General features: G+C 50.7%; 1 protein-coding gene across 5 annotated transcripts in view; it reads left to right on the plus strand.

Moving 5' to 3' along the window:
- Positions 1–22,624, plus strand: part of RAB11FIP4 (RAB11 family interacting protein 4) — a 145,951-nt gene that overhangs the window by 18,383 nt on the left and 104,944 nt on the right. For all 5 annotated transcript variants that reach the window (XM_019028082.4, XM_019028083.4, XM_055388551.2 and 2 more), the window contains exon 2: positions 21,069–21,156. In XM_019028082.4, coding sequence (XP_018883627.4) covers positions 21,069–21,156 — 88 coding nt within the window. The remainder of the gene's footprint in view (positions 1–21,068; positions 21,157–22,624) is intronic.

Genomic DNA, 22,624 nt, shown 5'->3' on the forward strand with positions numbered 1-22,624 from the left:
AGCTCCAAGACCAGGGCCCTGGTTGAAGACCAGCTCCTGCCACTCCCTGCTGGGTGAGGTCCACCAGCCGCCCAATCTGGATTCCCCTCTCAGGGTCTCATCATCAGAATCTCCAGGGGAGGCCCTGGAAAATGCAGCTTCCAGGGTCCCACCCTGGTAAACAGGCTCTGCAGATCTGTGTTGAGATGACAGGATGAGAATCCCTCCCATCTTTCCGCCCTGGATGGCACACGGTTTAATGGAGGATGCGTAGGCCCTGGATCGGAATGCCAGGCTCAAACCTCACTTTCCAGGCCGGGCGCGGTGGCTCACGCCTGTAATCCCAGAGCTTTGGGAGGCCGAGGCGGGTGGATTACAAGGTCAGGAGATCGAGACCATCCTGGCTAACATGGTGAAACCCCGTCTCTATTAAAAATACAAAAAAATTAGCCAGGCGTGATGGCGGGCGCCTGTAGTCCCAGCTACTCAGGAGGCTGAGGCAGGAGAATAGCGTGAACCTGGGAGGCAGAGGTTGCAGTGAGCCAAGATCGCACCACTGCACTCCAGCCTGGGCGACAGAGTGCGATTCCATCTCAAAAACAAACAAACAAACAAACAAAACAACCTCGCTTTCCTCTCTTCTAGCCCAGAGATCCCAGCTAAGTCCCTGACTCTCTGGAGCTTTGGTTTTCTGGTTTATTAAGTGAGGCCAGTAACTTCCCTCCAAGGGCTCGCATGAGGATAAACCAGGGGAAGGGTGTGTAGGTGCCACACACCTGAGTCCTTTCTGATACCCAGGACTCTGTTACACTGGTCCTCCACCCCAGGCCTCTGAGCTACTTTCTTTTGGGAAAGAGGTTTAAATTATAAATAAGGGCCTCAATCATGGATGAGGCCTCTTGCCTCCTGCCGTGCTTGCTGGAAAAGAACTTTGCCTCTGCAAAGAGCGTCTACAAAATGAGTAGACTCAAGACCTCCCCTGTGGCCCTTGGCCCTGCCATACGGGCCCTGAGGAATTTGCTGAGCTGCCCGGGGGTGCCTCCCATGAGGACAGCTACTCAGACTGCAGGGCGTCCTTCCGAGGAGAAGGTGCAGTTGCAGCAGAGAGGAAGCAAGGGCTAGAAAGCCTGAGACATAGACAGCCCCTCTGGCCATCGTCCTTGCCTCAGTCGGGGCTCTGGGAGGGCCGCAGCCAGGCTGGGTAGGACCGAGCATCTCATGAGGGGCCATGTGATGTTCATATGTTCTATTTGGGGATGCTGAGTTCAATCACCTGGGGAGCAGCTTGGTCCTGGGAGGACCCACCAGAATTTCTCCTCCCCAAGTGAGTGCATCAGTGCTGGCAGCTGCACCCGCGAGCTGCAGGCAGGGGTGTGGAGCAAGTGAACCTAGACAGTTCATCCTCTAGGGGTGACCGCGCACACCACCACCCTCCTCTCACACAGATGCCAGTTTTGCCACGGAAATGGCCCATTTAATGTCCTGTGCAAGGGAGAAAAGCTCTAGATCCCCAGAGCAGGGGCCCCACCCGTGTCCAGCAAACAGAGGGAGGAAAGGGTATTCTGATCCAGCAGTTGGTCAAGCAATGTGGAAATGGAGCCTGCTCCCCCTTCACTTTAGTCCAGGAAAGCCTCCAGGTAAAAATGCTGACTCCGGCCTAACCTGTCTCAAACTTACGGATTTCAGAAACCTTTCTACATGTAACACATTGACACTCTCTAAGAAATGCCATCCTGGTGATCTTGAGTGAAGGACTCAACCTCTCTGGGTCCCACTTGCTTCATCAGTGAAACTGGAACCTTAATCCCCATCCTGCCCTGTCCCATCACAGGGACCACGGATAGGAAGGGGCGGGGCCACCTTAATCTCTGTTGCCCACAGAGCCTGGGAGCTCCTCTTGTCCCCAGCCCCTGGCTAGACCTGGCCCAGGAAATGTACGTGAGCACCAGTGAGTCCCAGGGAGCAGGCAGACACCAGGCGCAGATAGGTTTCAGGTCCTCTGCCAGGGCTACAGGCTGCACCTCCCCTGGGATCCAAGTGGGGTTTCCGTGGTGGAGAGATTGACCAGTGGGCAGTGAGGTGAGGAGCAGTACCTGCCCCATTTCACAGGCAAAAAAACTGAGGCTCAGAGAGGTCGGGGTCTGCCAGGGCCTCATGGTACGTTTGAAATTCCATTATGGGATTCCCAGAACAAGTCGCCCTTCTCACTTGCCGTCTTGTGTTGTACTGACAGCAACAGTGAATTTCTGCCTGGAGCCACTGTATTTTGCTTTGTTTCTGTAGCTAAACCTCAATTTACTGAAAGGCCATGAGGTGTCCTGGTTAACTCATTTTCTGGGGAATGGAGGGAGGACTGGCGGGAGCTTTTCAGTTTGAGTCTAGTTGAAGTGTCAGAGCTGGGGGGCTCGGCCTGTTTTGGATGGGGCAGGATAGATGGGTTAGAGGAGGCAGGGTCCAGGGACCACAGCTCGGAGTGGCCCAACTCCTGCAGGCCAGCACCCCCCTTTGATGAGCAGACATTCCCGTGTAACCTTAAATAATGGGTCTGAAGCCAACCAAAGCCCACAGCGAGCAGCGCCTTTCAAACTATGCTGAGAGCCAGAGATGTCAACAGAGGGCCTCACACGGAGGGCACAGGGGGAGCTGTCCTTCCATAGGCCCCCCGAGAACAGAGTGTCTTCCCTCTTCCCCCGCCCCCATATTTAGCCTCCCCCTGCCCTCCAGCCACTGAGAACAGCTGGTGGTTCCTCAGACCCTTCGAGCACCTCTACAGCCTGGCCTTGGCTACCCTCTCCCTCCTCCCTCCCTTTTGCTCACACCAAAGCCCCGCTTCTTGAATTCCCATTCCCCACACCTGCTGTGTCAGTTCTTCCACCTGCAGTCCAGCATAACCCCCTCCTCCTCCAAGGCCCTTCCACATCTCCCAAGCCCTCTGGGCTGTCTGTCTCCTCTGGGCCCCAAAACTGCAAGGATTTGGGGTAACACCTTCGAGGGGGTTACATTGTGATGGATTCTGTCTTATCTTCCCCTACAGTGCTATCAGCAGTTTTTCAAAAGAGTAAAAAGAGTTTCATTGAGTTTTTTTCCCCGAAGTTTAAAAATGATCCAGTTCATTTTTTAAATTCAGCCAGTTAAAAATTGCTGGAAGAAGAGGTGCAACGACTGGCTGTCCCAGCTCATGAGGTTCACGGGTGTCCGCAGCTTCCTGACCAGTGTCCAGGCATGCTCTGCCTATGAAAGCCTCATTTATCCCAAGCCGGCTCTGTGTCAGCTGCCAGGCTGTCTTGATATGCCATCCCCTCTCAGTCCTAACACGTGATGAGGCAATGATGTTGCTCAGGGATGTTGAGTCATCCACCACTGGTCACACAGCTGGGAAATGGAGGAGGTGGGATTCCAGCTCAGCAATGTCTGCCTCCAGAGCCTAGGAGCCACGCTACCCTGCCTCTGGGCGTGTGGCAGTATTAACAGTCACCTACACACTTTTATGCTATTCCCGAGGCTATTTTTATTTCACTCAAAAATAACTCCAGGACATCTGTTCCTTCCCTGGGAGCTTCCTGGGAGCCTCTCTGTCTCCCCACAGGCCAGTCAGTCTGGCTGAAGAGCTGTGGAAACATTTGCGAAAGGAACGGACAGATGGGCGGATGCCTGCAGAGGCCAGTCCACTTCAGAGACCACCCAGGCTTCTGTCACTTTCGCTCCTATTCAGACCCCAAACAAAGCCCTTGTGGGTGGCCGGAGGGATTCTGTCAGCCCAGACTCAGGCTGTGAATGAGGGGCTACCTGATGACACTCAGATGGATGGAGGTGTTGGCGGTCCCATAAAGGAAGATGTCTCCAGCTGTGGCGGCTGGGACAGCGCTTCCCAGGAGGCGGTGGCCTGGGTACCATGTCACTGGGCCATGGTGCTGGCCAGCCCTCTGGATATCTAGCCACCCTGGCCAGAGGCACTCCAAAGCCGCACAGGCCCTCTCCACCTCCCCTCCCATCACCACCTTTTATCCCAGTGGGTCCCTGAGGCGGGGTCCTTCATTGGGCAGGGGCCCTCCAGCTGTGAGAACCAGGAACCAATGCAAAATAACTTACATGCTGAGGCAAGTGTATTCTTCCTTATAACACAAGGGTCCAAGGTAGGGCAGCTCCAGGGCTGGTTCCTCAGGGGCTCAGAGGCACCAGCTAGGACCCAATCCCCTTCCATTGAGCTTCCCAGCGTTGACCCAAGAGGGCATCCATTCTCCAGCAGGGGAAGCAGGGAGGGGACAGCTTCCTATTCATGGGCCCCACCCTCCAAAGACAGCCTCTCCCAGAGCCCCCTGCAGATGTCTTCTCATGTCTTATTGGCCAGAGATGTAGAACATGCCTGAACCTTTGCCTGAACCAATCACTGGCAAGGGGAAAGAGCCCCCCGGGACTGGCTTGGTCCAGTCAGAACTCATGCTCCAGGTTGAGTGGCCCCAGGCACCTGGTCAGACAGGAGGTGGGCACCTCAGGCCCAGGGGGCGCTCTACGTGGACAGAGAGGAGGGGAGGGGCAGGATAGTGGTGACTGATGAATCTGCCTCCGTTCTTGTCATTATTTCTTGACTTTATAGAAGAGGGGAAGTAAAAGGCTCGGAAGAGAGGTTGAGTAATTCCCCAGGGCCACACCCACTCCAAGGTCCCCAAGCCATTTACTTGTTCCGTGGTGAAGCTCCAGTAAATGGAGACATTTTTCTCCCAGTCCTCTGACCCCGTCTGCTTCTCCACTCTGGTTTTCTTCTCTTCCTTCCCCCAACCCCATGCCCACCCCAAACATGCCTGAAAGCATTACGATCATAGAGACTTCAGAGCTGGAAGAGACATTCAATATTAATGTTATCCAGTGCTGTCATTGTCCAGATGGGGAAACTGAGGCCGAGAGAGGGGAAGGAGCTCAGCGAGACCACTCAGTAAAGCAGTTGGTGGTGGAGCTGGGACTGGATGGAGGGCCCAGGAAGCACAGCATCCCCGAGATTCTCAGAGGGTCTCAGGGACCACCCTACTTTCTCACCTCAGCCCCCCTGCGGATGGTCTCCGCAGCCTCCCAGCTGGCTGGTGGCCCCTCTGCCTGTCCCTTCCCGGGGGAAGGCTCACCCTCAGGCCCCCTTTATGCATCTTTGCACCTGGCACTTCCATGGCACTCTGCAGCCTCTGATGTCCTTGACTCATAGTCTGATCTGATCGTCACAGCGGTCCTGTGAGCTGGTCGGAAATGCATTATAGATACAGAAACTGAGGCCCAGAGAGGCAACAGGGCTTGCCCCAGGTCACGCAGTGGTACCTTGTCGAAGCCCAGGCAGAGCCCGCTCTCTCGGCATGCGACCTGTGCAGTCACTCAGGGATTAGTGCTCTGGGGTTGCCTTCTTGAAATTCGTGGTAATGTTCCCCTTTGCCCTGGGCGCCACTAATTGCGGAGCTGGTCCTGGGCCCGGGGCTCCTGACTCCTCCAGGATTCTTTCCACAACCACATACCCCCTCTACCAGTGGCCTACCCAGGGTAAGTCTGACTGGTTCTGTGGGACAGCCCTTCACATGGAGGGGAGCGGGCTTAGGGATTGGGAGCAAGACAGTGGGATGTTTTGGCCTGGGCTCAGGGTGCAGGAACTGGAAGGACCCACTTTGGAAATGCCTCCCTCATCCCTTGTCTCAGGCCGGTGTTGCTGAAGTTCTTGCCTGGCTCCCTTCCCATCCTGGCCTCAGAATTAATGGAGAGGGCCAGTGGCGGCCTGTGCCCTTTGTCCCACCGGCCGGCCTGGGGGTGGCGGCTCCAGAATACAGGGTCCTATTGTGTGCTCTGATGTCAGGCAGCTGGACTGCTGGGAGTGAGGATAAACAAGCAGCTGGAGCATCTCGCCTGAAGCCCCAGGAGAGGGCCAGAGCCCCTGCAGCAGCAGGAGAAGGGGCCAGTCTGAAGAGGGACAGAGCTAGGGGCAGTTGGATTCCAACCCTGCCTGCTGTGCAGTGAGGCCAGCACAGCAACAGGGTCCACTGCTGTAAGAGGGGAATGACTGGCGGTTTGGCTACTTCACAGGGCTGCTGGGAGTGATGCACTTGAGTGCTTCGAAGGCTGCCTGACACCAGCCAGCTCTGCCACTGTCAGCACTTGCCCCTGTGCTTCCTATCACCCATATTCAGGATAAAGCACATACAGGCCCTTTGCCTGGCTCATAAGCCCTTCTCTTTCAGGCCTGTTCCCTCTCTCTTTGGCCCCATCTCTTGATGACGCCCCCTCCCCATATTCCTTCCATCCACCCCAGACCCCCTGCCTTTGCCAGCATTGCCCCCTCTCCCTCTCCTGTTCCCTCTTGCTGCCCTTCACGTCCTTCCCCACTGTCCCCCTCACCTGGCCAGCTCCTAGCAGGAAACCCTGCAACTGGTCCTGGGATTTACGATGCCTCCGGTACCCCAGTGTCCTCACAGGTGTCTCCTGACTGTAAGGCCTCCAGAGTGGCCACCCCTGAGCAAGGATCTGGCCCCAGCACCTGCCTCACCTCCTCCAGAGGGTCCCTTCCCCAGAAGCACTGCCAGGGAAATCTAGGCTCTACATGGGTTCAAAAGGCACTTCCCGGCCTGCTGCAGGGAGTCTCCAGGTGCCCAGACCTGCCACTGTCTTTGTAGGCCCCTCTCACCCCACAGGCACTGTCCTTTCCCCTCTTTTCCCATCTGTCTTCTATTGTGGCTGCTAAAAAAGCATAAAAAATGCTGGGGAGTTTCAACTTCACCCTACTCCAAGCCAAGCCCTGAAACCCCTTTTGTGGATATAGACAATGTCAGGTGCCCAGCCAAGCCCAGGTTAGTGCCTGGGGTAGCAGGAATTGCCACTCCGATGCCCATGGGGGCCAGGAAGGAATGCAGCCTAGGTGGGGCTGCGGTGGGGAACTGCTTGAGATTTGGGGGTTCCCATAGACAACTGGGGAGCAGAACACATTCCCTTTCTAAAGAGTGTGCTTGAATTCAGCTGTCGCTCATTGTTGCTGTGGGGGACTATGGGACCTGTATTGCCAGATCTGATTTTTCAAGAAAAGCCAGGGGCTGGGCATGGCGGCTATGCCTGTAATCCCAACACTTTGGGAAGTCAAGGCAGGAGGATCACTTGAGGCCAGGAGTTCAAGACCAACCTGGGCAACATAATGAGACCCCATCTCTACAAAAAATTAGCCAGGTGTAGTGGTGTATGCCTGTACTCCCAGCTACTTGGGAGGCTGAGTTGGTAGGATCCCTTCAACCTGGGAGGTCGAGGCTGCTGTGAGCTATGATCATGCCACTGCACTCCAGCCTGGGTGACAGTGAGACCCTGTCTATAACAAAAATAAAAATAGGCTAGGCGTAGTGGCTCATGCCTGTAATCCCAGCACTTTGGGAGGACAAGGCGGGCGGATCACCTGAGGTCAGGAGTTCGAGACCAGCCTGGCCAACATGGTGAAACCTCGTCTCTACTAAAAATACAAAAATTAGCTGGGTGTGGTGGCAGGCACCTGTAATCCCAGCTACTCAGGAGGCTGAGGCAGCAGAATCGCTTGAACCCGGGAGGCGGAGGTTGCAGTGAGCCGAGATCGCACCACTGCATTCCAGCCTGGGAGACAAGAGTGAGACTTCGTCTCAAAAAAATAAAATAAAATAAATAAAAATAAAAATTTAAAGCCAGATATCCAACTTTGTATGTGCTGTTCCCTTGATTTTTTTTTTTTTTTTTTTTTTTTTTTTTTGAGACAGGGTCTCACTGTGTCACTCAGGCTGGAGTGCAGTGGCACAATCACAGTTCACTGCAGCCTTGACTTCCCGGGCTCAGGTGATTCTCCCGCCTCAGCCTCCGAAGTAGCTGGGACTACAGGCGTGCACCAGCACACCTGGCTAATTTTGTTCATTTTTTGCAGAGACAGGGTTTTGCCATGTTGCCCAGGCTGGTCTGGAACTCCTGAGCTCAAGCGATCCTCCTGCCTTGACCCACTCCCAAAGTGCTGGGGTTACAGCTGTGAGCTACTGTGCCCAGCCAGTTCCCTTGATTTTTAAAGAAAATTTAAAAAAATTGTTTTTACTTTACATACAGTAAAATTCGCTTTTTGGGGGTGGGGGAAGAAGTGTCACTATCTACATAGACTCCTGTGACTCCCACTGCCATCAGGGACAGAACGGCTCATCCCCCAAATTCTCTCCGGCTGCTCCTTTGTCTTCAGTCCCTCCTCCTCACTCTTGGCACCCACTGATCTGGCTTTGTCACTATGGTTTTGCCTTTTGCACATAAATGGAATCATACAGTTTGTAACCTTTGGGAGTGGTTTCTTTCCCGTAGCATAATGCATCTGAGATTCATCTGTGTTGTTGTGTGTCGATCATTTGTTCTTTTTTGTTACGGAACACTTGCTTATCCATTCACTTGTTGAGAGACACTGGGGATGTTTCTAGGTTTGGGTGATTATGTGTAATGCTGCTGTGGACATTTTTGTGCAGTTTTGTGTGTGTGTGTGTGTGTGTGTGTGTGTGTGTGAATGTAAGTTTTCATTTCTCTAAGATAAGGAAGGATAAGGAAGTTCCCTTATATTTCTACTTTGTTGAGAGTTTTTTTTTTTTTTTGGTATCATGAATGGATGTTAAATTTTGCCACTTGATTTCTCTGCATCTTTTGATAGGTTTTTCTTCTTTGGTCATGTTTAGATTACATCCATTAGTTTTCAAATGTTGGGCCAGCTTTGCTGAATAAACCCCATTCGGCTGCTTGTCTTGTTATATTTTTCATATATATCTCCTGGATTCGATTTGCTAATATTTTGCAGAGGCTCATTGCATCTGTGTTCATGAGGGATATTGGTTTGTAGTTTTCTTTTTTCTTTTTTTTTTTTGAGACTGAGTCTCACTCTGTCACCCAGGCTGGAGTGCAGTGGCGCGATCTCGGCTCATTGCAAGCTCCGCCTCCTGGGTTCACGCCATTCTCCTGCCTCAGCCTCCCGAGTAGCTGGGACTACAGGCGCCCACCACCATGCCCGGCTAATTTTTTGTATTTTTAGTAGAGACGGGGTTTCACTGTGTTAGCCAGGATGGTCTCTATCTCCTGATCTCATGATCCGCCCACCTCGGCCTCCCAAAGTGCTGGGATTACAGGCATGAGCCACCGCGCCCAGCAGGTTTGTAGTTTTCTTATATTGCTTTTGTTTGGTTTGGGTAACAGGGTATTATTGCTGGCCCCATAAAACGAGTTGGGAAGTGTCTCTTCTATTCTCTGGAAGAGGTAGTGTAGAATTTATGTATATTTTCCTTAAATACTTAGTGAAATTATCTGGTCCTGAGGTTTTCCTTTTTGGAAGGATATAAATTCTGAAATTAATTTCTTTAATCACTCAAGGACTGTTCAGATTATCTATTTCTTCTTGCATGAGTTTTGGTAGTTTGTGTTTTTCAAAGAATTGGTCCATTAGTTCATCTAAGTTGTAGAAATTATGTGTGTAGAAGTGTTCCTAGTGTTCCCTTATTAGCCTTTTAAAGGATGTAAGACTGTAACGATATCTGTTTTCTTTTTTTTCGAGACAAGGTCACACTCTGTCACCCAGGCTAGAGTGCAGTGGTGTAATCAAGGCTCACTGCAGCCTTGACCTCCCTGGCTCAAGTGATCCTCCCACCTCACCCAACCCCGGTAGCTGGGACCAGAGGCATGTGCCACCATGCTTGGCTAATTTTTTTTATCTTTTGGGGTCTTGCTATGTTGCCCAGGCTGATCTTGAATACCTGGTCTCAAGCGATCCTCCCACCTTGGCCTCCCAAAGTGCTGGGATGACAGATGTGAGCCACTGTGCTCAGCCTCATTTTTTATATTGGTGATTTGTATTCTCTCTCTCTTTCTCTCTGTCATTCTGGTTAGAGATGCATCAGTTTTGTTAATCTTTTCAAAAAAAAAAAACCAGATTTGGGTTTTGTTGATTTTTCTCTACCAGTCTCGTTTTTAATTTTATTAATTTCTGCTCTTATCTTTATTATTTCTTTCCTCCCTTTTGCTTTGGGCTTGAATTTTATGGTATTGTATTTTCATTTTCATTTAGTTTAAATTATTTTTATTTTCTCTTGAGACTTTGGGGCTAGGCGCGGTGGCTCATGCCTGTAATCTCAGCACTTTGGGAGGCCGAGGGGGGTGGATCACCTGAGGTCGAGAGTTCAAGCCCAGCCTGACCCATATGAAGAAACCCCATCTCTACTAAAAAATACAAAATTAGCCAGGCATGGTGGAACATGCCTGTAATCCCAGCTACTCGGGAGGTTGAGGCAGGAGAATTGCTTGAACCCGGGAGGCAGAGGTTGCAGTGAGCCGAGATCGCGCCATTGCACTCCAGCCTAGGCAACAAGAGCAAAACTCCATCTCAAACAAACAAACAAACAAACAAACAAACAAAAAGATACTTCATCTTCGACTCATGAATTATTTAGACACGTACTGCGTAATTCCCAAGTATTTGAGGATTTTTCAGATGCCTTTCTGTTTTTGATTTTTTTGTTTGTTTTAAAATTTCTTTTCTTTTCTTTCTTTTTTTTTTTTTTTTTGAGACAGTCTCGCTCTGTTGCCCAGGCTGAAGTGCAGTGGTGTGATCTCAGCTCACTGAAATCTCCATCTCCCAGGTTCAAGTAATTCTCGTGCTTCAGCCTCTCAAGTAGCTGGGATTATAGGCACAGGCCACCATGCCCAGCTAATTTTTGTATTGTTAGTAGAGATGGGGTTTCACCATGTTGCCCAGGCTGGTCTTGAACTCCTGACTTCAAGTGATCCACCTGCCTCAGCCTCCTAAAGCGCTGGGATTACAAACGTGAGCCACTGAGCCCTGAGATTGATTTTTAGTTTAATTATATTATAGTCACAGGACTTTTTTTTTTTGAGACAGAGTTTTGCTCTTGTTGCCCAGGCTGGAGTGCAATAGCGCAATCTCGGCTCACTGCAAACTTCGCCTCCTGGGTTCAAGTGATTCTCTTGCCTCAGCCTCCCTAGTAGCTGGGATTACAGGCGCCCACCACCACGCCCAGCTAATTTTTTGTATTTTTAGTAGAGATGGGGTTTCACTATGTTGGCCGGGCTGGTCTCAAACTCCTGACCTCAGTTGATCCACCTGCCTCAGCCCCTCCCAAAGTGCTAGGATTATAGACGTGAGCCACCACGCCCGGCAAGACATACATTTATAATTTCAGTTTTTAAAAATTTGTTGCCAGACTCTGTGGCTCATGCCTGTAATCCCAGCACTTTGGGAGGCTAAGGCAGGAGGATCTCTTGAGGCCAGGAGTTCGAGACCAGCCTGGGCAACATAGTGAGACCCCCCCGTCTCTACAAGAAAATTAGCTGGGCGTGTTGACATATCCCTGTAGTCCCAGCTACTCGGGAGGCTGAGGTGGGAGTATTGCTTGAGTCTGGGAGGTGGAGGCTGCAGTGAGCTATGATCACATCACTGCACTCCAGCCAAGGTGACAGGGTAAGATCCTGCCTCCCCACCACAAAAAAAAAGTATTATAGTTTGTTTAATAGTCCAAGATATGATCTACATGATCTACCTTGGTGACAGTTCCATGTTTACATGAAGAGAACGTGTATTCTGCTATTATTGGGTGGTGTGTTCTATAAACATCAATTAGGTTAAGCTGGTTAGTGGTGATATTCAGACCTTTTAGATCCCTTGTTGATTTTTCATCTAACTAGCTCTATTGTTAAAAATTAGATTTTCTATCTAACTAGTTATATTCTCTAGAGGAGTGTTGAAGTCTCCAACTATGATTGTCAATTTGTCTATTTCTCCTTTCAATTTTATTAGTTTGGCTTCATGTATTTTGAAGCTCTGTTTTTAGGGACATACGCATTTAGGATTGTTATGTATCTTCTTGGTGAGTTGACCCTTTAATATAATGTTTGTCTGAATCCTTGGTAATTTTCCTTGTTTAGATTAGGCAATTTCTGTTGTTCTATCACTGTTTTTACTGTGATTTCCATTCTGCTATTGATCCAATCCAATGAACTTTTATTTCATATATTGTATTTTTTAGTTCTAAAATTTCCATTTGGTTCCTTTTTTCTAGCATCTATTTTTCTGCAAGAATTTCTAAATTTCCATTTATTTCAGATTGTTCACCTTTACTGAACCATGGAGCATGGTTATAATAACTTTTTTAAAGTCTTTGTCTAATAATGGCAACATCTGGGTCATCTTAACATTGGTATCTATCTATTGATTGCCTTTTTTTTTTTTTTTTTTTTGAGACGGAGTCTCGCTCTGTCGCTCAGGCTGGAGTGCAGTGGCATGATCTCGGCTCACTGCAAGCTCTGATTCCTGGGTTCATGCCATTCTCCTGCCTCAGCCTCCTGAGTAGCTGGGACTACAGGTGTCTGCTACCACGACCAGCTAATTTTTTGCATTTTTAGTAGAGACGGGGTTTCGCCATGTTAGCCAGGATGGTCTCTATCTCCTGACCTCGTGATCCGCCCGCCTCTGCCTCCCAAAGTGCTGGGATTACAGGCGTGAGCCACCGCGCCCAGCCTTTTTGTTTTTTGTCTTGTACATTGTTGTCAGCTTTTCCTGTTTCTTTGTATGTCAAGTAATTTTGGATTGTGTCTTGGACATTTGAAATACTGTAAGACACTGGGGCCTGTTAAAATCCTCTGAAGAATGTCAGTTTTTTCTTTGTTTGTTTATTCGTTTGTTTTTGAGACAGGGTCTTGCTCTGTCACCTAGGCTGGAGTGCATTGGCATGATCATGGCTCACTGCAGCCTCAACCCCCTGGCCTTAAGCAATCCTCTTACCTTAGCTTCCTAAAGCCTTAGGGTTACGAGCATGAGCCACTGTGCCCAGTCTGTTTGTTTGCTTTTTAAATCAGTTAGGTTGACGCCTCAGATCCCAGTCTGCCCTCTGTGAATTATAGTTTCAATGTCAGTTCAGTTTTCAAAGCCTTTGCAGTGCTATTCAGATCCACCCCAAGTATACATACTCCAGGGGCCAGTCTGTTCAGTCTACACTGTAGTTCAGTTCTCAGAGTCTTTGGTAGGTTATTTGGGGTCAGTTCCATGTATGTGCAGCTCAGGAGTAGGCTAGGACCTCAAATACAACAACTTTATGGGATCATATTCTCAAGCTCCCTTCTTTCTGTGATGCCGCCCTATCCAGCTTCCAGGGGCCCCTTTTTCTCATTTTTTTCCAGGTAAAAGATTTTCCCTTTCTCGGAGTTTTAGGTCCCCCTGTGTGACTGCTATGGCTGCTGCCACCACCTAACCTTTGGGACAGGGTTTACCTTGTAGGGAGGGGGCTGGGAGAGAAAAAAGACCCAGGGCACTTCTCCCACTCGATTTTTCCCAGGAGGCCCCCCTTTCCTGGCTTCTCATCAGAAAGAGAGTTTCTTCCGTAGCTTTTTCTCTGTGCACCTGCTGCACAGTTCTGGGATTTGGGCTCCTGAGTCTAGGTCAGGAAATATGCAGGCTCACCACCGTATTCATCTTACTTAACGTTTTTGTTTTCCTCCCCAATTCACCTTCCACTATTCACTTTTCATAGTCCTTGTGTAGTTGTTTTATGTCTTCTGTCAGGGTTTTTAGTTATAATCAATGGGAAAGCTAGACTGTAGTGTGCTTACTCCATCTTAACCAGAACCAGGAGGCTTGCTTGGCTTTAAATATTGGCATCTAATTTTAAGTCTGTCCTCAAGCCACGTCTGAGATGCTAGCTGGCCACCTCTGCTTTAGTGGCACAGTGTGTCAGAATTAATTTTTCTTTCTTTTTTTCTTTTGAGATGGAGTCACAATCTTGGCTCACTGCAACCTCCCGCCTCCTGGGTTCAAGCAATTCTCCTGCCTCAGCCTCCCCAGTAGCTGGGACTACAGGCGCGCACCACCACACCCAGCTAATTTTTTTTTTTTTTTTTTTGAGATGGAGTCTCGCTCTGTTGTCCAGCCTGGAGTACAGTGGCACAATCTCGGCTCACTGCAACCTCCGCCTCCCAGGTTCAAGTGATTCTCCCACCTCAGCCTCCCAAGCAGCTGGGATTACAGGTGTACACCACCACACCCTGCCTAATTTTTGTATTTCTAGTAGAGATGGGGTTTCACCATGTTGGCCAGGCTGGTCTCGAACTCCTGACCTCAGGTGATTCACCCATCTCGGCCTCCCAAAGTGCTGGGATTACAGGTATGAGCCACTGTGCCTGGCCTAATTTTTCTTTTAATACTCAAATTCTTAAGCAAAAGTTGTCAGTACCAATGCCAGTTTTTCTAGATTAAAAGAGAGCAGAATACAGATTTATTATTTCTCTGGTCAGAGCAAGCCCCTAAACCTGTCAGCATAATCATAGTGATTGCAATTATTTTAGCAAAAATAATAATTACTGGCTAAGGGCATGGAGTCTGGAACCAGGCCTCTTGTGTTCAGCCGTCTCCTACGAACTGTGTGACCTTAATTCTGAATGACTTTGCCTTTCTATGTCTCAGTTTCCTCCCCTGTAAAATGGGAATAATAATGGTATCTGCTTCCCAGGTGGTGGCGAGGATTAAACAAATTCATATGCATAGAGTGCTCAGAACAGTGCCTGGCACAAAGGAAGGCTCACTAAGCATTTGCTTTGATTCTCGTGAGTAATGGCTGACGTTTATTAGGCACCTTGCCTTGCAGACAGCTTCACAGCGGCAAGATAAGCCGGCTTATCTCGCTTGCTCAGATGAGGCAGCTGAGATTTCAGAAAGGCAAATGGCTTGCTTGAGTCCATCTGGCCTTCAGACCTTGAAATTAGGGAGGCGTGGGTGGCTGGGCATGGGTTCAGGGAGTATCTGGCTGGTAATCAATCAGACAACAACCGCAACGAAGCTTTTTAACATCATCTGGTCTGAGCTAGAAGAGATGTGACCCAGGGGACTGAGTGGGGGAAAAAAATCAGCTCAAAGAGAAAGGCAACAGAAATAGAAGGGGAAGCCTGGTAATTGAGTGGCCCCAAAAAGGAAAGATCAATATTTTACTTCCAGTGAACAACCAATTTCCCTGGCAGCAAGCTGGGGCCCAGCTGTGTGTGCTTCAGTGACAACAGCTGCTTCTGCAACGCCTGCCAGGCCTGGCGAACCCGTCTCTCCTGGCCTGGGAGCCAGAGGGGGAGCCCCAGGGCTGCCCAGCCACGCATGGTGTGTGCCCCAGGGTGGGGGCGGCCCCCAGCTCCCCTGCCTGGGGCCCAGGCTCCCCACGAAGACCACATGGGGTGGCTATTTGCTATGCTCCCTGCGTGACCTTGAGCAAGCCCCTTCCCCTCCCTGGGACCTCGCTTCACCAACTGTGAAATGACGGGCTGGGTCAGTGGAATGTGTCTGGCAGAGGACCATCTGTGGCAAAAGGTTACCTGATGTCCAGGAAGGTCGAGACTCTTTGTGATCCAAGGCGAGGGGTCCCCACTGTAGTGAGTAAAGCTTCTTTGATGCTCAGGGCGCCAGGGGATAGAAACAACACTTTAGTGCAGACAGCCCCGGGAGAGTCTCTGGCCCAGGAAGGCAACAGGGACCAGTGGCTGACTCTCTGGGGTCAGTAAGACCTGGGTTCAAGAGTTGCCACTACAGGTGGGCAAAAATTTTAAATTAAAAAAAGGAAAATAAAAGGGGAGCGTTACCACTGCAGTGACTTTGTCTAAATGTCTTACCCTCTCTGAGCCTCAGTCTCCTCAATTTAAAATGGGGGACTATAATAATAGCTACGGTTAAGTTTGCTGTGAGGATTAAATGAGACTATGTGTGAACCCTCCGTGGACTCCAAGCATTTGCAATACTTCTCCACATAAATGATGCTGTTATTTATTTTAAAAATCATTGAGCCTGTGGTGATGGTATGTATTGGTAATAACCAGCATGCATTGTTCTAATAATTTCACACCTGTTTTCTTTTTTTCTTTTTCTTTTTTTTTTTTTTTTTTTTGAGATGGAATTTTGCTCTTGTTGCCCAGGCTGGAGTGCAATGGCACCATCTTGGCTCACCGCAACCTCTGCCTCCCGGGTTCAAGTGATTCTCCTGCTTCAGCCTCCCAAGTAGCTGGGACTACAGGCACACACCACCATGCCCAGCTACTTTTTCTTGTATTTTTAGTAGAGACGGGGTTTCACCATGTTGGCCAGGATGGTCTCAATCTCTTGACCTAGTGATCTGCCCACCTTGGCCTCCCAAAGTGCTGGGATTACGGGCGCCAGGCACCACGCCCAGCCCAATTTCACACTTGTTTTCTAAAGGGCAGGACATCAGTGTACCTGGCCATTTTTGTTTTTTGTTTTTTGTTTGCTTTGAGACGGAATCTTGCCCTGTCACCCAGGCTGGAGTGCAGTGGCGCAATCTCGGCTCACTGCAACCTCCACCTCCCTGGTTCAAACGATTCTCCTGCCTTAGCCTCCCTGAGTAGCGGGGACTACAGGTACACATGACCACGCCTGGCTAATTTTTGTATTTTTAGTAGAGACAGGGGTTTCTCTATGTTGGCCAGGCTGGTCTCGAACTCCTGACCTCAGGTGATCCACCTACCTCAGCCTCCCGAAGTGCTGGGATTATAGGCATGAGCCACTGCACCAGGCTGGCCTGGCACTTTTGTGGCCACTACTCTGGGGCTGCCACTCTTTGAAGAGCCCTGTGGGAGCAGCTGTAGAGAGGTCACAGCCTGGGGTGTGCCCCCGGTTGCAGCTTGGGCCATGGCTCGGGTGCTTCGGGGACCATGCAGTGGCCCTCAGTACCCCACCTATCTGCCTGTCATCAAACAACCCCACCCCCACCTCTGTCCCAGGTAGGCTTTTGCTGGCAGAGGAATGGACAGCTTGCCCCACCAGTGTCTCCCAGCCTCAGGGAGTTGTGGACACAGGGATTACAGAATCCAAATCCCTGCACTCCTGCCTCCTAGGTGGGCTTGAGGTGGGGGTCCTCATCAGTCAGTCAGCACTCTGTGGCCGACTCCACCCTTGACTTGCTTCGGAAATAATGAAGGCAGAGCCCTGACCTTGGAGAGGATTGTAGGCCTGAGCATGGGAGGCTGGGGGGTAGAGGGTGCCCTGGCCCATCCCCACATTCACAGGCCCCCTATAATGCCAGTGATGCGAAGGCAGGAGGAGAGGAGGCGGAATGCCAGCCAGGATGGTGGGTGGGCTCCCCTGCAGCCCTGCAGGTGGCACCTGGGCATTACTATTCTCAGAAGCCACATCATTGCCTGGCAGTGTCAGAGGCTGGCATGGCTGGGGGGAGGGGGCAGCTGCAATGTTGAGAAGGCTGGCCAAAAGCCACTTTCCTCCTTTACTGAAATTTTGCAGGTCTTTCCTGAGAGCCCACTAGGTACCAGGTTCAGGGAGGTTCACAGAAAGAATGTGGCACGGCCCCTCTGCCCTTCCCTCACCCCAGACTCACCCCAGAGTGGAAAAGCAGGGTCAGCTGGAATCAAGATGCAAGCACAGAGCCGCCAGGTTCCAGGCAAGGAGAAGATGGTTAGGGTGGGGCCTCTTTGTCCACTGCTCACCTTCCAAAGCCCACTGGGCACAGCCCCCATGGTGCCAGGCCACCGGCAGTGACCAGGGCTTCAGACCCCTGCTGCAGCTGCCACGCTGTGGGCATGCAAGAAAAACGTGGTCCCTATAAATAGATGAATCCCCAACGTGGTTTGGCTTCGGTGCCTGTGATGGGTGGTGTGGTATGCCGGCGAGTCTGCCTGTGATGACGTGAACACTGACAACAGTGACTGTGAGCAGTTTCCTGCATGCTGTGCTCTGCAGGCCCCGGGTGCCCTCAGATCCATCATCTGCAGCCCAGCCTGAGCAGATTCTGGAAAGAGCTCATCCTGGCTTGGCTGTGCTATAGATACTGATGGTGATTATTAGGGGGAGCGGCAAGATGCCTGACAAGGAATGTGAGCGTGTACACATGTGTATGCACTATTGTGTATGTGTGGCTAGCCAGCAGAACCAGCACCTACCACCATCAACCCCTGAAAGAGTGCCTGGCATGTAAGAGGTGCTCAGTCATCACTTGTTGAATAAGTGAGTGAATGAATGAATGAATGCTTGTATGGGTGCTGTGGGAGGGCTGCCACTAAGTTTTAGAAGCAGTTTTAGATTTAGAAGCAGGCTTCTGAGCCAGGCGTGGTGGCGTGCCTGTAGTCCCAGCTACTTGGGAGGAGGCTAAGGTGGGAGGATCCCTTGAGCCCAGGCATTTGAGGCTGCAGTGATCTATGGTCGTGCCACTGCACTCCAGCTTGGGCAATAATGTGAGGGCATGGCTCTTAAAAAAAAAGTTGTTATTATTATTATTATTAATTATTATTAGAGATGGAGTTTCACTCTTGTCACCCAGGCTGGAGTGCAGTGGCGCGATCTTGGATCACTGCAACCTCCACCTTGAAGGTCAGAGGTTCTCCTGACCTTGGAGAGGATTGTAGGTGTGAGCAAAAACAAATATTATGAAGCCTCTACTATGTACCAGTCACGGTGCAAGCAACCAGGTATACAGTGGTGATCAGAATGGACAGGGTCCTTGCCCTTAGGGAGCTTACTTTGTAGAGAGAAGATATAAATTAATCAAATTATCCCACACACATACAACTACATGAAAGAGTATGGAGAAACTAAGGCTAAGGCTTTCTGCAGTGAGGTCGGGAGATACTCACAACTGCTAAAGTTCAAACCACACAATATCCCAGTAGACTTGGGTGTGCAACCGAAGTCATGATCTGCCAGTCTCCAGCATTTCTCAGCTGCGAGTGCCCTAACTAGCTCACCAGTCAGAAAGGCTTTGCAATCTAGGATTTCTGCCCAGCCAATGAGCTGCCTCTGAAAACAACTTTCCGTGGAAATCCTCCGTAAAAATTCCTCTCCTGGCTGGGCGTGGTGGATCACACCTGTAATCCAAGCACTTTGGGAGGCCAAGGTGGGCGGATCACCTGAGGTCAGGAGTTGGAGACCAGCCTGGCCAACATAGTGAAACCGCCTCTCTACTAAAAATACAAAAATTACCTGGGCATGTTGGCGGGCGCCTGTAATCCCAGCTACTCAGGAGAGGCTGAGGCAGGAGAATCTCTTGAACCTGGGAGGCGGAGCTTGCAGTGAGCTGAGATTGCGCCACTGCGCTCCAGCCTGGGCAACAGAGCGAGATTCCATCTCAAAAAAAAAAAAAAAAAAAAAGAATCCTTCCTCCACTTGCCTCCTGGGATGCTCTTCGGGGCTGTCCTGATCCCGTGTACCTGAATTGCAATTCTTTGTTTCCCAAATAAACGCTATTTCCTTTGACCTCCATGTCAATCTCTTTTTAGTTAACAATAGCAAGTTGCAACAAATAGTTTGAAGGGAAAGTATAGGATGCTACAAGACAGGATAGCAGCGGGGTGAGCCCTGATTGGATGGGGGTGGTCAGGACAGACCTGTCTCAGGGAGGGATGTTTCATAGAGGTACTAAGGGAGACCTGAAGGATGAACTGACATGGCGAATGGGGAGGACAGCTGTCCAAGATGTAGGGAACAACATGTGCAAAGGCCCTGGGGCAGAGAAGAGTGTGGTGGTTTCCTTGAGGAGCTGACCAAAGGCCAGTGCAGCTAGAGTACAGTGAGTGATGAAGAGCATGGGAGGAGAGGGAGTGGAAGGGGTCAGATCACATGGGGCCTTGTGGGCCGTGTTGTGGAGTTTGGATTTTTTTTATTTTTATTTTTATTTTTTGAGACAGAGTCTTGCTCAGTCACCCAGGCTGGAGTGCAGTGGCATGATCTCAGCTCACTGCAACCTCTGCCTCCCAGGTTCATGCCATTCTCCTGCCTCAGCCTCCTGAGTAGCTAGGACTACAGGCGCCCGCCACGACGCCCGGCTAATTTTTTTTGTATTTTTAGTAGAGACGGGGTTTCACCATGTTAGCCAGGATGGTCTCGATCTCCTGACCTTGTGATCTACCCGCCTCGGCCTCCCAAAGTGCTGGGATTACAGGTGTGAGCCACTGCGCCCGGCCTGGAGTTTGGATTTTTGTCCTAAGTGTGGTGGAATGATACTGGCAGGTTTTAAGCAGAGGAGTGGGTGACACGATCCAGTTAGACTTACATGATCCAGGAGAGACAGGATGATGGCTATGACCAGGTGGGGCTCCTGGGTGGTGTGGGAAATGAGGGAGCTGTGGGATACAGTGGGAGCATGGATTGAATGTGAGTGACAGTGAGCAGACGCAGTGATGCTGAAGAACCCTGCAGTGGCAGGAAGGGAGGGAGGACGGGGTCAGGGAGTGGGACATTTGATGGGTGGTATTGGAGGGGGTGATCACTGGGTTGACCAAGGGACTTGGTGCCTGAGGTGGAATATGAGGCAAAAAGAAAGTCAAGGATCTGAGAGGCCAGGGGTTGATGGGTCATCCACACAGCTGCAGGAACCCCCAAAGATGAATTGTAAAAGCAAAAAGCTGGAAATAACCAAAATGCCCAGCTATTAGGGGTGGTGAAGTAAATTATGATGAACCCACCGGGCAGAATGTGTTACAGCCACTAACAACGTGGGTGGTACACACCAAGCAGCATGGAAACTGTTTCTATCCTACCTCCTGTTACACGGGAGAGAAACTCTCCAACCTCAGGGATGGCTGACTCTGCCAGGTGAAAACTTACTTCCTTATTCATCTAACACTCTTCATTGAAGGGCAAGGTACAAATAGAACAGAAAAGTTCACCAGCCACCAGTGTCCATCTCAGTGAATTTCCCCATCTAGCCAGCACCTAGAACAAGAAATAGAACAAGAGAAATGGTGGGATTTCTGGGTCTTTTACAATGAGTTTGTGTCTGTTTTGTGTGAAAGAAACCAATTTTAAAACATTGGCAGAGCCTCGGCTTTCATTGTGCAGCCCCTGGGGGAAGGAGGCTCGGCCCCTGAAGCTGTGTGCTCAGGGAGGAGCCGGTGTTGGCTCTGCTTTTCTTTGCCCGAGTTGTCTGTCACCATGGGGAGAATAAAGTGGCCCCATGGCTGATACTGACCCCAGGGTGAGGGTAAGAGGACTGGGCGGGGACACTGGTGTCCCTCCCTCCCTCCCAGCCTCCCCACCCAGCTCCCTGAGTCTTCGGGAGATCCTTGGGTGCCTCACACCTGTCCCTGCTTCCTTCCCACAGGTGGAAAAACTTGTGAAATATTTGGATCCCAACGACCTGGGGAGAATCAACTTCAAGGACTTTTGCCGGGGGGTGTTCGCCATGAAAGGTGAGGTCTTCCCGGGAGGCTTTCCCAGGCGCTCTCCGGTCCTGCCCAGCTGGGGAAGCTGGTGTGACTGGGGCCCCAGCCTGGATTCCTCCCCACAGGGGTCCCAGAGCCCAGGATGGGCCAGAAGTCGATTCTGCCTCTGGCTTCCAGGGGGGCCAGAGGGGAAGGACACTGTTGCCCCAGCCGTGGGGGGCTGTGGTCACACCCATGGAGGTCACTTCTGCCCTTCCCCTTGTCTGCCCGCCTCTGGAGAAAGCCTCCTTCCCTGCTTTTCTGTCCTCTTCCTCTCTCTCCCGCTCTGGGGTGACCAAACCCAATGAGTCTCCTGGGATGTGGGAGGGACTCCACTTTTAAGACCAGGGCAGTCCTGGGCAAACCTGGACAAAGCGCTGGTCACATGACTGCCCGCCTCCCTCTGAGCTGCTGCTTTTGTGTCCTCCCTGCTCCCGCCTCCTCTTTTCTTCTCTTTTTTTTTTTTTTTTTGGAGACAGGGTCTGGCTTTGTCGCCCAGGCTACTGGAGTGCAGTGCCACTATCATGTCTCCCTGCAGCTTCAACCTCCTGGGCTCAAGCAATCCTCCTGCCTCAGCCTCCTGAGTAGCTGGGACTACAGGAGGTACACCACCACGCCTGGCTAATTTGTGTATTTTAAGTAGAGATGGAGTTTTGTCACGTTGTCCAGCCTGGTCTTGAACTCCTGAGATCAAGTGACCCTCCCATCTCAGTCTCCCAAAGTTCTGGGATTACAGGCATCAGCCTCCATGCCCTGCCCTCTCTTCCTCTTAATTCTTCCTAATTCCTGCCTTTCTTCCTTGCCCCCGCTTCCAGTTTTAAGGGGACAATATAAATCCCTCTGTCTTGTCCCAAAAATTCAAAGGCCAGTTGTGAGAAACTTGCAGGAATCAGAATATGGCCACTCACTTACTACTAAGCTGTTTATCTGAGACAGTGAGGGCCAGGCACGGTGGCTCACACCTATAGTCTCAGCACTTTTTGGGAGGCCGAGGCAGGCAGATTGCTTGATCTCAGGTGGATCACTTGAGTCCAGGAGTTTGAGACCAGCCTGGCCAACATGGCGAAACCTCGTCTCTACAAAAAATACAAAAAATTAACCGGGCATTCTGGTGTGTGCCTGTGGTCCCAGCTACCTGGGAGGCTAAGGTGGGAGGATCACCTGAGCCCAGGAAGTTGAGGCTGCAGTGAGCTGAGGTCACGCCACTGCACTCCAGCCTGGGTAACAGAGTAAGAACCTGTCTCAAAAAAGAAAAAAATCTGAGACAGTGGCATAGGTCACCAGCCAGGTGGGCTTGCTAAGGCCTCCCCACTAGCTGCAGAGATAATGCAGTCACTTCTGGAGTCCCAGGGTGTCTGGTTATCTGTGAAGGAAGCCATGGTTTCCTGTCTGCGGCTCAGATCAAGTTTAGCCCTTTTCTGTGGGGTGCCTATGAGTCCTGGGAGGGTGGAACGAT

The sequence above is a fragment of the Gorilla gorilla genome, chromosome 4 (assembly GCF_029281585.2).
Source record: "Gorilla gorilla gorilla isolate KB3781 chromosome 4, NHGRI_mGorGor1-v2.1_pri, whole genome shotgun sequence".
NCBI classification, from domain to species: domain Eukaryota; kingdom Metazoa; phylum Chordata; class Mammalia; order Primates; family Hominidae; genus Gorilla; species Gorilla gorilla.